Here is a 13,099-nt window from a genome sequence, read left to right as displayed (position 1 = left end):
CTTAGTAAAGAGCCGCTATTTCCGCCCTTTCCTAGCTAGGGATCAATAAGCACGAGGGCATAGGCCGGACACGGTATAACTAATACTATAGGGCTTAAAATATATACGAGAAGCCCGATATAATCCTCCGCAAGTTTATTACCTTATTCGGCGAGTATATTAAATACTTCTATCTATGCCTAACTACGATAGAGGCGCTTCGAAACTTACTTTCGTAGGGTATCTTCGGGCTATAGCTAGTATTCCTAAATTATTTTAATAAGGTCGTTAAGGGATGTCCCTTAGTAATAACGTCGGGCAAGTTCGTAGCTAGCTAGGCGTCCCTATAACGTACCGGTGTTATAAGTAAGATATAGTCTAGCGGGAACGGCAAAGACTTCGTTTTACAAGAATATAATGAGTAGGGCTTTGTTAAGAATTGTATTCTCTAGTTAATCGATAAGGGTACTCGTCCCCTCCGTAGTTAAATTGGGCGCGTTATTAAGAAGGAGCGGCCCTTTAGAAACTAAACTACTTAGAGAGGTCGAATTATAATACGTAAGGTTTAATATAAGTATATTTACTAACGGACTTAATAGATACGCGTCTATTACGATAAGAGACGCCGTAGAGCTAGGTCCGCGCAATAAATAATATCGTCTTATCGCTTTATAAGAAGGCCCCTTTTTAATCGGGAGGGTAGGCTCGGATATTATTTATACGAATCGAAGACAGCCTCTTTTCGTAAGAAGCAGGGCTTTATAAGAAGGCTTCCTCTTAGGTTAAGGGGTTACCTCTAACGTCGTCTACTCAAAAAAATAACGAGCTTCCTAATAAGTACGAAAAAGAATCGATCTCTAAAAAGATAGCGGTTAATTTCTACAAAAAATTATAATTAGGGTAGCTCGAACCTTATTTACGGTAACCGAATCGTAGTCTTTAGATTAGAGTCTCGTACAGAGGTAGGACATGTTATAAAATAGCACGCTCGGAGTATTCGATATATTTAGGGAGAGTAATTACTTAGTTAAGCTACGAGGAGCACTATTATATTCTATTACGTAACTAATTACTATAGAACTGCGGCGGAGAAGTAAACTTAGTACGATCTATATATTCCCGGATTTAGACTTTAAATTCTCTTCGAGAGTTAGAGAGCTAGATTAAGTATAGCGTCCTTAAGGAGAAGAGATTAGCTAATTAGTAAAAGTATTATCTCGCGTCCCAGGATAATCCTAAAAAAAGCCGGCCGTATTATATTACTTATATATACTACGCCCCCCTAACCCCGAATTTTCGGCCGTTAGGTTCACCTAATATTAAATAACATAATAGCTAACTCTCTATTTAGGAGGGCAAGCTTAACTATAAGACTATCTTAGTAGCCCTCGTCCTTAAGTCGATCACGTTATCCTATCTCCCCACGGCTCCGCTTTATATATACTCTTTAATTCTTATTTTAAAAAACAAAGTTTAATAGTAATAAGTAGATACTACGATAGTATAATTATTTAATATGTAATTGTACGGTTTATTTTCCCCTTTTTTTCCTTATTACTTTAAAGGGGCAGAGGCGCGGACGTATACTTACTTTCTCTAAATCGTAAGCTAATAGTACCCCGCTCGGGAGGTCCGTGCTAATATATTAGTATTTAAGATACCCATAACCCCTTCCGATATACTTTAGTTAGTTATCCCCCTATATAGATAAGCACATATTCGGCCGTTTATTTATTTATCTAGCGCGCCCTAAAAAGTAGTACGGACTATATTCTCTCCGTTACTCCAAGATATCTCGAATTAGAATCGCTATAGTCGTAATTAAAGATTTATAGAAACTGGCTAGACGTAGCGGGGATTAATAAAACTTATTCGTCCGCGTATTGGGTAATAATAAGTAGTAGCTTAAGACTTAAGTTACCTTAAATAGTTACCCTGGTACTTATTTATAAATTTGCGCAGAACCTGGTACTCGTTATAGCTAATCGTCGTATATAGTGCCGCCGACCTTACGAATTACGTATATTAATTATGGCGCTATATTTTATAAGTAAATGGGCTATTTCCGTTAAACTACTAAAGCTAGCCGACGTAAGCGGGCTATAGCAATATAAGCCCTTTAGGATATTAGGGTTAAGATTCGCGCCGGCTTCTAAGACTACGTAAAGAGCTACGTAGTAGTAGTTATTAACTTATAAAACTATAGTCCGTCTACTACTATCTATCGTATTTACGGTTAATTAACCTCGAATAAGAAGCTCTATAATATTTAGCTACGCCCTAGCTATAGCCCAGTCTAATTTTTCTAGGATTAGGGATAGTAGTAGCAGGTCGCTAACTAGTACCTAAAAGTTTACTAGCTAATTTAGGGCGCATACCGCGGTAGGCGTGTACTTAGAATAAGCGCCGTTATATTGCTTAATAGTAGGGATTAATATTAGCTCTAACGCACCCCCACTCTTATAAAAGGGATCTTAGGGTACGGAGTATATATTTATATATTATAAATATGCTTACTCCTCCTCCTATACTCACGCCTTACTCTATAATATTTACCCCTAGGGATAGGTCGGACTACCGGTTCGGGGCGGTATTAGTAACACCCTATTTCTACGTCTACGCTTATAAACGTGCTCTATACTATGTATATATTAGAGAACTCCGTAACGCATTCTACGCACACCCCTAACTAGTAAGGACGGAGGCGCTACTATCGAGATCCGGGGTAGTAGACCGTGCTTACTTATATATTACTATTCGCAGTAGGTAGCTAGCGTATCCTAATCCTTCTTAATACCTTTTTTTAACCTCTTACGGTATATCGTTTATTAACGTTTCGGACCCTTAGTCCTATCGTTAGTAAGGATCTGCTAGGAAGAGAAACCTCCCTCCTTAGTTATTTTTATATTAGTATACGTTACTATACCGCGCTATTCTTCTATCTAATTAATAGAGTTAATAAAGTAAAGCTATATAAGAACGAATTAAGATTTCGCGCAAGAAACGCTCTCGCCCAGAATACAATTAATGTTACGAAGGTAACTTTGTTTACCTTATTATTCGCCTTATTATCAATATTACGTAAGCAAACTATATACCATATTAATCTACGATTTCTATAGATTATTATAGGTATTGATTATGTAAGCAATACTGCTTATATAAGCTTACGTGAGCAATGGAAAGTACTGGAAGGTAACTAAATAATCTGGAATTTACTCGAGGCGGAATTACGTACTACGATTACGCATTCACTTACGTATACGCTTATTAATTATATCATAATTAATAAGCAATGGAATATTCTAGTAGGAGGTTTTTATGCCTATATATAGGCGTATATTTGCCTACCTAGACCTTTCGTTAAGCAAGCAACTTCTCATATAGTAATTTAACTATATTACTCTCTTTACTACAAAAACCTCTTTTATATACGCTTATATCCCCTATATTCATATATTCTTGCTTCTATATGAATATTTACTTTTTATATTCTTTATAAGAATATCCCGCATTACCTCGTTAAAGCTATACGTGCTAGAATTAATCCTAGAAGTAGTACGATTCCGTACCGATATACGATTAAATAGCAAAGCCGTATAATTTAATTATACCTTTATATTCCCACGTTCATAGTATAAGTTCTATTAATTATACTACTCGCGTTAAGGACTACGGCGGTTTTTTAAGATTTAAATATAAAACAAATCCCCGTTTTATAATAAAAAGTCCTATATACTTTTTAATAGGGGGCTTTTGGGCCCAACCCGCCGAGCCCCGTAACGGGCCCAGGAGTAGATCGCCTAACTATACCGGGGCCTCTTTAAACGGCCCCACGGTCGTTTAAGGGCCGTTATATTACCCTATTACTTACCTGCGCGGCGACTTATGATAAAGGCCCTTATATGAGCATAGCATTCTACCCTTCTATTTACTATGCATATCCTACCTAAGATAAAAGGCCTAGCCCGAGCGATTTTTTAGTATATTAGCCCCACTACCTTTTACTTAGTAAAACATTAATAAAGCTACGCGGTTAATACTTTACGAGTCGTTTTATAAGTATAGGGAGTAATTACTCGGCCGCTAAAAATTAAATACGATATTATTAATAAGTAAACTAGCTAAGAGGTAGCACGCGGCAGTTAGCCTAAATATCTTTTTTTTATAAACTCGCTTTTCTACTTTTTATTAGTCTAAATAGGCTACCGTTTTTTATATCTAGGTAGGTATAGAGCTCGATCGTGCTTAAAGCGATACTATTATAATATATTAACGACTCTTAAAAATAGCTCGTTTATAAACTTAAGCTAGTATTATAATAATTTATCTTCGATATCGTATCCGACGACGAAATCGATTTTATAAAGCTAGTTATAAAAGCCGATATATTAATTATAGTTATTAGAGTATTCGTAGTTAAACTTCTGTCGGTTAGTATTACGTTACTTTTAGTTATCCCGAAAATAACGACGTTAATTCTCGTTTATATTCTCGTTACCGCGACTTAGTACTCGATCTTTTTTAAAGTAATAAGAATAGTATAAAAAATAAAATTAAATAAGAATAAAGTAGTATAGGACAGCCCCTATAGTTTTTCTAAGGCACTCGCTAACGTTAATTAGTTCCGAAAGCAAGGACGATCCGAAGAAGTACTAAAAAAACTATTTGCTGTCGCTATTTAGCCTATCCGCGAGGGTTCTCTTATAAAGTCTAATACGTAACGTCGGCCTTCTCCTTTTCGAGCTCTTCGGCCCGAGTTCCGATCCTACTTTAATAGCCCGACTCGTTTATTAAGTCGTAGCGCTTAAAAAGGTTATACTAAAGTTAATATAGAATTTTATAAAGGCATAAGATCTTTTCGAGGTCTTAGCTAAGGACAAGCTCTCGAGTTAGAGCTTGAACAGGCTAAGGGCCGTAAGTAACTAGTCTCGTATATTACTTACCACCGCTCATCGTTCCGTAATAAGAGCTTATTATATTAAGAACCTCTATAACTGGGCATAAAAGTATCTAGGAAAGCGCCCGTTACTACTTATTACGGATAGGACTTGTTATAATAGTCGGATTGCGATCTATTGTACTATAGTAGTAAAATAGATTATAAAGAAGTTTAAACTGGGATTTTAGATAATACGCAGATGTTTATAACGTATAGCCTTAAGTATAACCGCCTAAGAGACCCGGCCGTTTCTAAATACTAAATTACCTCGATATGCCTATGCGGCCGTATGAAAGTAGCTAATAGTGACTTTCGGTCAAACCTAATATCGACTAACATCTTATCATACAATAATACAAATGGAAGTGAGATTGTGAAAGGCAAAAAGCTAACCCTCAGCAGAGACAGCAACGTTGTCCTGCTGCGTTGGTAGTCACATCGGGCAGTCAAAACGTGGACATAATGACCGCCGATCTTTTCATATTACTGCCGGGATCAATGTGGTTTTTTGATGCGGTGATCACCACAACGGACGACTCCCCATTACAAATTCCCTAAATTACCCGAAAGTTCTAGCCCTAGGCCTCGTTCTTGTATGCTCGCTGCGAAATCCGTGCGTCTGGCCGACATTCGCTCTGCTAAGACATTTATGTTCAACTTTGAGAATTGTATCGTTCTCCACCTATGCTCTGCTATTGTATCCGATAATTGACCGAGACGTCCATTACAAGATTTTGCACCATAATTGTGCCATTGAGCCTGCATCTGGGCTTCCTTGAATCATGTGTCCAAACTCAAACCAGCGCCGCACTCAAATCGACTTACTTAACTCAACTTCAATTACCTTAACTACCTTTATTAAAACAACTTTTGATTAATATTTTACTCTCGTAATATACCTCTTGAATATTACCTCAAGAAAGCAATCATTCGTTAAAACTCAATATATATAGCTGGGATAAGGGCCCGCCCCGTAAACCTACGGCGGCTCCGACATACTATATATATATATATAGAACAGTCGACTCAGCGCCGGCTACGTCACGTTTTTCAAGGGATACAGCTATTGACTGGCCCGGATAGTTGTATGCACTGACACCAGCGAAGCAGCCTTTCTCTTGCTGCACATCATTAATTTGTGGCCGGCGACTTGCCAAAAGTCGTTAGAGAAGCGGGCGAGGGAAAGTTGATGAGCCGTGTCCGTGTCTTTCTTGCTCACGAGACCCGCTTGCGTGGTGGGTCTGTCGGGAAGGAGGAGGTTGGTCGAGGTCGTCTGCCGTGTCGGACGGCGTATCGAGGCCGCTAGGACGGGAGTGATTACTCATATCCACTAAGTGGGAAGTGGATGCACCGGTAGTAACGTGACCCGTAAACTCTAAAGATGCCGACCAACGTCTCTGATCTCGGCAGTTGGGCTTAATGAATGAACGAAGGACCTCAAAGAGAAGGCCTTTGGGTCTGCTAGTGTCCATGCCATCCGTAGACGAAGTCCCGGCGGGTCCCAAGGGCGGGGGCATCCTGAGCTCCCTCAACGAGGAGGGCAGCAGCGAAGGTGGAGGCACGCAAACTGAAGGATGGGTTCAGTTTACAGAGGTGGAATAGAGAGTATAGATACGTCGACTGACTGAACGAATGTCTTGCGGCTGATGATGCAATTTGTGCAGTAATGGACATCTTTTCTTGGGTTTCTCATACCAGGATGTTGCAACCCGGGCGCGACCATCCGTTGATCACCAAGCCATTTGACTTTCACGCATCCGGGCCGGGGTGGAGTCCACGTTCCCTAACTGCAGATTGCCTTCAAGTCCGGCCGACATAGGGGCTCCCCACTATCCCGGGATCCCGAAAGCAAAATGGTTGTGCGTCAGCTCGTCCAACTCTGAACTCTCAACGGTTTGGTGTTGCTGCATAGGGTGGCAAGGTTCTCAGTGCCACGTATGGTAGGAACCTCGCAAAGGTTTGTAATAAGAATAATGACCATTGTCGGTGAGCTTCGTAGAAACGAAATCGTTGTCGCATAACTACAGCCAAATGCCCTGTGGATGATGCTCAGTATTACACGAACTACAATATCAACCTCTCACGCAGTCCACCACATCCTTCCCATTGTTCTTGCACTCCAGCTTGCATTCTGCATGCCAGTCGCTTCCGTATTGTCCCTCACAGATAGCCCTAGACCAGAATCCCAGAGGGTGCTGCATCCGACACTGTGACACGTTTTTAGCAGGTGCTCCTTGAGGTGTGATCACAAGAATCATTGGCAGTATCTCATACCGTTATCATGCCTGCGTATGGGCCTGAATCGGACACAAGGCTGTAGCTGACGCCCTCACTGCTAGGGGCTCGTGCCTTGACTCCATCGCAAGCTTCCTTGGCCTGGAAGCTACTGCCAGACTTGCAGACGCAGTGAAAGAAGTCTGCATTGACTGCAGCGATCCAAGTACTTGACGGAATAAGCAACTTTCGATTCCGGGATTGACCTGATGCTTACCAGAATAGAGCTGAGGAAAGAGCGGAAACCTTCATTTTCGTTGAGGGCAACTGTGCTACTGGAAGATTGAGTGTAAGTTGGGACGTTTGAAATATTACTGACAGATGCTTGTGTTGTAACGAATGAGATGTCAGGTATATATACTTGACAGTGGTAACAGTGGCTCTTGGGAATGCAGACGAGCGGGATTACAATCTAGATTGTGTCAGACGGAGGGTTTGCTTGATTAATATGTTGATTCCCTCTGTTGAAGACTCTCTTCCTGCTGCATTGCTTTTCTCTCATCACGATTGTTTTCCTCGTCTCTGGATTCCCTCTTTCGCGTCTTTCTGCTTCGGCTCTGTTGGTGCTTACCACCATGTCTAGTTCAGCGTACCTACAGTCTCCCCCCAGCGCTCGGCTTCGCTTGTTTCTCTTGTCCGCATCCTCTCAGACTCGCATATACCGTCTCTCAGTCGAACTCTAAATGTTTTTGCTGCTTCCTGCCGGGTTCTTATGTGGCTCTATGTTTTCCATCTTTCGACCACCACTGCCGCCCGCCGCCTGGGGTCCGGCTCGACCCGCGAGGCACAATGCTCTAGTCGCATCGATTCGTCCGATTACTGAGTATGAGAGCTCGTGCACAGATTCCGCAGACATTGTCGTGCGTCGAAGGGACGACACTCCTTCTTCGCAGGAGGAGAGGGGGGGAGGGGGGGACAGGTGACCAATCTGTCTGTAACCTGTAGTATTGTGCGGCACCGATCGTAGCATGCCTGATGTCTGGTGCTTGCTCTGTGCAGTAGGTGATACCTTTCTGTCGGGCTCGTCGTCGTTGCTGTCGCGGGACGTTGCAAACTTTGTCGGGCGTGATAGGCGACCCATGACCTATCGGTGTTCATAGTGCTGATGTGTTTGGGCGCGGTCGTTGTGCTCCTCGTGATGACCCGTGACCGGCCAGCAGAGGTGGCGATGATATTGTCTAATGACACGTCGTGCTTTGTGGCTTGCTCTCTAGTTTTTCGTGGTCAGAGCCCACTCGCGGCCACGAGCAGGCCCTTTGGATGCAGATTCAATGCCGAGGATGACATTGTGCCCAAGGTGACCTCTGCAGACGCGAGCGGGCGTGGTTCGATCAATTTGGTGCTGGTTTCAAGAGTATCGTTCTCGCTTTTGTTGGTGTTTCAAGACCATACAGAACCTCTACTTCGTTTCATCGTTAGGAAGACTGCATCTGGCCTGCAGAGCGCGACCTCGACAGAAAGGCGACTCATTAAGTTGAACCACAGTCGGCTCGATTCGAGTCGATTCGAGGAGAAACGATGCATTATTGAGGGAATTGGCAGTTTCTTAGTAGAGAAGACGCGTAGGCTGTCGGTGGATTTGGTTGCGCCAGTGCAGCACTGAGTGGATACGTTATTATAAAGGGCTTAGAGGGCAGCGGCCGACGAGTTGCTTTTCCTGTTTGGCTCGAGCCCATAACAAGATCGCTCCGCTGTATCTCGTGACTCGGATCAAGCGACCGTGAAGTCATCATCACAGCGCTCTGCGCTACGCTCGCCGATGAGTCGTCATGTATACGGGTTGACAGGTGGATTTCCTCGGAAGCTTCCCAGTCCTATTCTGCCAGCAGCCTGTCCCTTTCGGGCACGTCTTTCTGGGGCGTACTGCAAGACATAGTCACAGCATGGGCGGTGCGCTTGTCAACTTCCTCGTTTGCCGAATGCAGAACTCTCCTCCGCATAGAAGCACTCTCCTCTGTCTGAGGAGTCGTATCAGAGATAGACGCAAGTGCCTTGCATGCGATATGCAGAACACCATGGCGACATATTGCATCAGATCCGCCGGCACTGTTCAAGGTGCTACTTCGGCTTCCATCGGCGCTGGTATCGAGACAGCCAGCAGCGTCCTTACTGACCGCTTAATGACGAGATCTGGACGGCGTCATGCATCATTGTATCTACCAGGTCAGCAGTGCGCTTCTCTTCAATGGTCGATTGGCTCCTTCCGGCTGCCGTTGCTGATCCGCCCGAACTTCTGCTACTCTCGCCATCTGGATACGGGGGCCGCATCACCTGAATGCTCCGCCTGTCGCTTTGAGGTGGCCCAGCAGGATGATCATCGTTCCCGTTCATTTCGTCATCTGATTCCCTCACGTTTCCGTCCCTACTAGACTTCAGATCGATATAATCTTCGTGGTTCGAGACTTCGACGAGGGGTGGGATGTCGCCTGGCTCATGCATGTCAACATCCGAGGCAATATCCGATTCGGACACGGAAGCGGATGATGGAGGTAGCTTTATTGACGCGACAGCAATCGTCTCCTTCGCCTTAGCATCGCCGGATGCGACACGTTGCGACTTCCTGTCGGTAAGCAGGGCTTCAAATGAGTTGTATCCCCTGACCTCCGCGTACTTCTTTCTTGCCTGATTACAGGCATCCAAAGGATCATGCGAGCGGTTTAGATCCTCGAGATCTACAGGTTCCAATATGTACTTGACGCCAAGCCATCCGAGGAACGTTTTACTCTTGTTCTCAAACCACAGAACGGGCACATCCCTATCCATGGTGCGCGGCTCGTTGTCGCCATATCCTGACGCCCAACCACTAATGCCTTCATCGTTGTACGTGTAGCAGCTGGGTCTGTTCCTCAAATTGCAAAGCTGCGTATCGCCCAGCATTCTCTTCCACCCGCACATGTCCAATGATGTCCAGCCAAGAATCAAGACAATGTACGCCTTATTGCTTCCCTGCCACCTTGCATAGTAAAGCTCTCCCGCCTTGGGGTTGGTAATCATTGACGACACATCGTGCTGCTTGCTCTCCGTATTTTTGGTCGTCGACTGAGCCTCATACGATCTGTCGCCAGAGGATGGCGTCTGGAACGTCAAGTCAGATGCTGACAGGTCTCGAACAGGAGTTTCAGTACGGACGCTCAATTCTCGCTTGTCTACGGATCTAAGTCCGTGAAGTCGGTTTAGGGGTTTATGGCCATTCAAAAATGCCTGACGAACGCACTCATTGTTCATAGCAGCGAGCTCCTCGGTGCAGTCCACTACATGGAAACCTATCGTTTCGACGGCCAACTTGTGCTCCTTCCTTAGGTAGCCATGTGATGCGCCGTGCAAGTGTTTCGCGCCGGCAGCAAGGGCGTTCTGCTTGAAATGCACGCCGTGCTCATCGCAGCGGAGGATGTAGAAGACGCCCTCAAACTTGACAATGTTGTGCTTGTACTCCGCTTTCCCGCTCTGGAAAACTTCTCCGAAAGTGATGCTTCGCGGCGCTATGGACTTGAGTGCTCTGTTCCTCATTCGTTTCGTGGCCGTGCGCTGATTTGGCACGTCGCCAGCGTCAGGCTTCCGTTTAGCCATACTTTGACATCCGGGGAGACCATGCGTAGCATCTGTTACGAACTGATATACCCGCGACATTGATCCTTGTGGCGGAGGTCTAGCTGAGTTCGGGCGTGGCTGCTCTTCACGAGAGCTCATTGACTTTGGATGGAGAGCTGGCAATGGCACACAATCGCCGCAACCGAGCGCGCGGTGATGAGGGCCGTCGATGTCCGAATCTACAGGTCGCATAGACCGATGATGGGGACCCGAAATGAGCCCATGAGAATGCGATGGAAGCATCTGCATGGCGTTCGCAGCAGGATTGCACGCTGGCCCGCTTGGCTTATACATGATCGGCATACGAAGCGAGTCCAGCTGCAAGTCACCAACATGATCATGCTGAAAGGAAGTTCGCCCTTGGTTGTGCGGAATCTGATCAGCCAGCTGCTGCGCTTGACGAGTTCGCCACTCAAGCTGCGACGGCATTGTGGCTGGGCTGGTGTGTGCCAGCAATGTGTTCGGTACACTGAACAGGTCGCCCGCGCTGATTCGAGGCAGCAAATTCTTCTGGGACTGATCTGGAGTAGCTCCTGCTGATAGCGAGGGTGTCGCGCGTCCGAGAGCATCTGCGCCAGGGCTGGTACGGTCGCTGGAATCCTGGCCTGGCAAACGTGCTGAGGACCATCCGAGCATGCCATTACAAGAATCGTGCATAGCAACGGACGAAAAACTAGGGATGGGGAAAGTCATGTGGTGATTTCGAAGGGCGTCTTCCTCTCGTTTCGCCCGAGCTTTCTCAGCTGCTTCATACCTCTGTTTACAGTACGCCCAGCGGTGGCGCCGTAATTCCAGCTGATAGTTTTCGAGAAGCTCGCGAGCCTTGAGAGGAAGGCTTTGGTTGACGGCAAAATGAGCCTCCTCATCGAGGTCGTGGCACACATCGCGGTGCTCCTGAGAGAATCTGGCGGCAATTTGCTCTTTTTCTCTTCGGGAGTGGGTTTGCAATTGCTCAAATTCAATGAACCAGCGTTTGCGGTTTCGATCCAGGCTCGACTGGGCTCGCGGCACGTTTGGACGACGTGAGGTTTCACTCGCCATAGTGAGGAGCGGGTGTGATGCCATAAAATGAACGACTAAGTTGGCTAGCAAGTGTGCAGAGAACCTGGAAAGGAGGAAAATTAAAAAAAAAAAACTCGGATGAGAAACAATGACCCACGCTGCAAGCCTCGTTGACCAGGTTTTCCTATCAAAAGCAGTGTGTTAGGGGGTGTATCTGTTGACGACTGTGCCATGCAGGCGGATGAGATACTGCCTATTGAGGCTTATGTAAGGATTGAACTGAAAGCACCGCGACTAGAGTTGTAGCTTTGCTCAGCTAACACTGCTCTTGTCCAACTTACGCCAAGCAGTTGTCGGTTCCTGACGCGTCGAGGCTACTCGAATAGAACGTGATTTGGCACACCCAGTCGTCTGGTATGAGTGATTTCTACCGACTTGGAGTTGGAGATCTTGCTGCATCTGTATGAGCGTTAGGGTGTATGCTGGAGGCCAAGGAGAAGAAATCAAAGTGTGTATGAGACAAAGATTAACGATTATTGGGCGACAAGGAGTGACAATACTAAAAGGACATAGTAAAGCCAGGACCAGGTGAAGATGACAGGGTGTCTATATTGGGAAGTTGCTCATTTGCTGGCTGCGACGCAATAACGTACCAGACTAGAGACGGCAAACTGACCATCCGATTGCTGCGTTTGCGCGGGAGGTTAACCACCTTGCCTTACTGGTTAGGGCATCTTGATCTGCCAGCTTAGCTTAGTGTCTGATGTAGAATAACAACTACGGATAAGTTAACATACTTTTAAAGTCATGAAGGAAAGCCTCGCGCGCACAACCTTGCCGATTTAGCCTCAGGCCGTTTGCAGGATAACGAATTGGCCTAATCAGACGTTAGTTTTGTCGCAGGCAAGGATGTGGGTAGGGTTGCCGATCCAGTGACATCCTTTGGCTTGGCTGTGTCTTGGATTTTAGACCGGATATGTCTTCATAGCCATGCAGCCTTGTAAAAGGGCCTGCGGACACTTTTGAAGCAAGCTTTAACTACTCTAATGTACGGGCAAGGTAGTATGGGCAATGAGGCTCCTTACTTAGATTCATAGCACTTTTGTCTGCAAAGAAAGCTTAATCGCGTTGAGCTCACTGAATTCCATCAGTCACCCCTGCCTTCTTCGAGCGTGCCCTGCGACGCCCGCTGGAGAGACTTGAATTCGTGGATTTGGGAAAGTAGTCGGGCATGCATTTGACCTTGCTGCACACACAAGTTTAGCTATCAGCCCAACGTATCCACCGTACTAGTATCTATCGAAGCCTCTCGCT

The 13,099-nt window shown here is 45.4% G+C and overlaps 3 protein-coding genes across 3 annotated transcripts; 1 reads left to right on the top strand and 2 right to left on the bottom strand.

Moving 5' to 3' along the window:
• Positions 1-6,993: 6,993 nt before the first annotated feature.
• Positions 6,994-7,447, bottom strand: CLUP02_01861 (uncharacterized protein; the record flags this gene model as incomplete). The annotated part of the gene is made up of 3 exons (XM_049280897.1): positions 6,994-7,128; positions 7,196-7,304; positions 7,413-7,447. 3 exons carry the CDS (start codon positions 7,445-7,447, stop codon positions 6,994-6,996), a joined length of 279 nt encoding a protein of 92 aa, XP_049136854.1.
• Positions 7,448-8,300: 853 nt separating this feature from the next.
• Positions 8,301-8,798, top strand: CLUP02_01860 (uncharacterized protein; the record flags this gene model as incomplete). The annotated part of the gene is made up of 1 exon (XM_049280896.1): positions 8,301-8,798. The coding sequence occupies one exon, from the start codon at positions 8,301-8,303 to the stop codon at positions 8,796-8,798; it is 498 nt and encodes a 165-aa protein (XP_049136853.1).
• A 211-nt stretch (positions 8,799-9,009) lies between these two features.
• On the bottom strand, positions 9,010-11,824 carry CLUP02_01859 (uncharacterized protein; the record flags this gene model as incomplete). The annotated part of the gene is made up of 4 exons (XM_049280895.1): positions 9,010-9,058; positions 9,306-10,349; positions 10,410-11,456; positions 11,538-11,824. The coding sequence occupies 4 exons, from the start codon at positions 11,822-11,824 to the stop codon at positions 9,010-9,012; spliced, it is 2,427 nt and encodes an 808-aa protein (XP_049136852.1).
• Between the last annotated feature and the right edge of the window lie 1,275 nt (positions 11,825-13,099).

Source organism: Colletotrichum lupini, chromosome 1, assembly GCF_023278565.1.
Source record: "Colletotrichum lupini chromosome 1, complete sequence".
NCBI classification, from domain to species: domain Eukaryota; kingdom Fungi; phylum Ascomycota; class Sordariomycetes; order Glomerellales; family Glomerellaceae; genus Colletotrichum; species Colletotrichum lupini.
The sequence above is the reverse complement of the archived record's forward strand: the minus strand, read 5'-3'. Positions and strand labels throughout refer to the sequence as shown.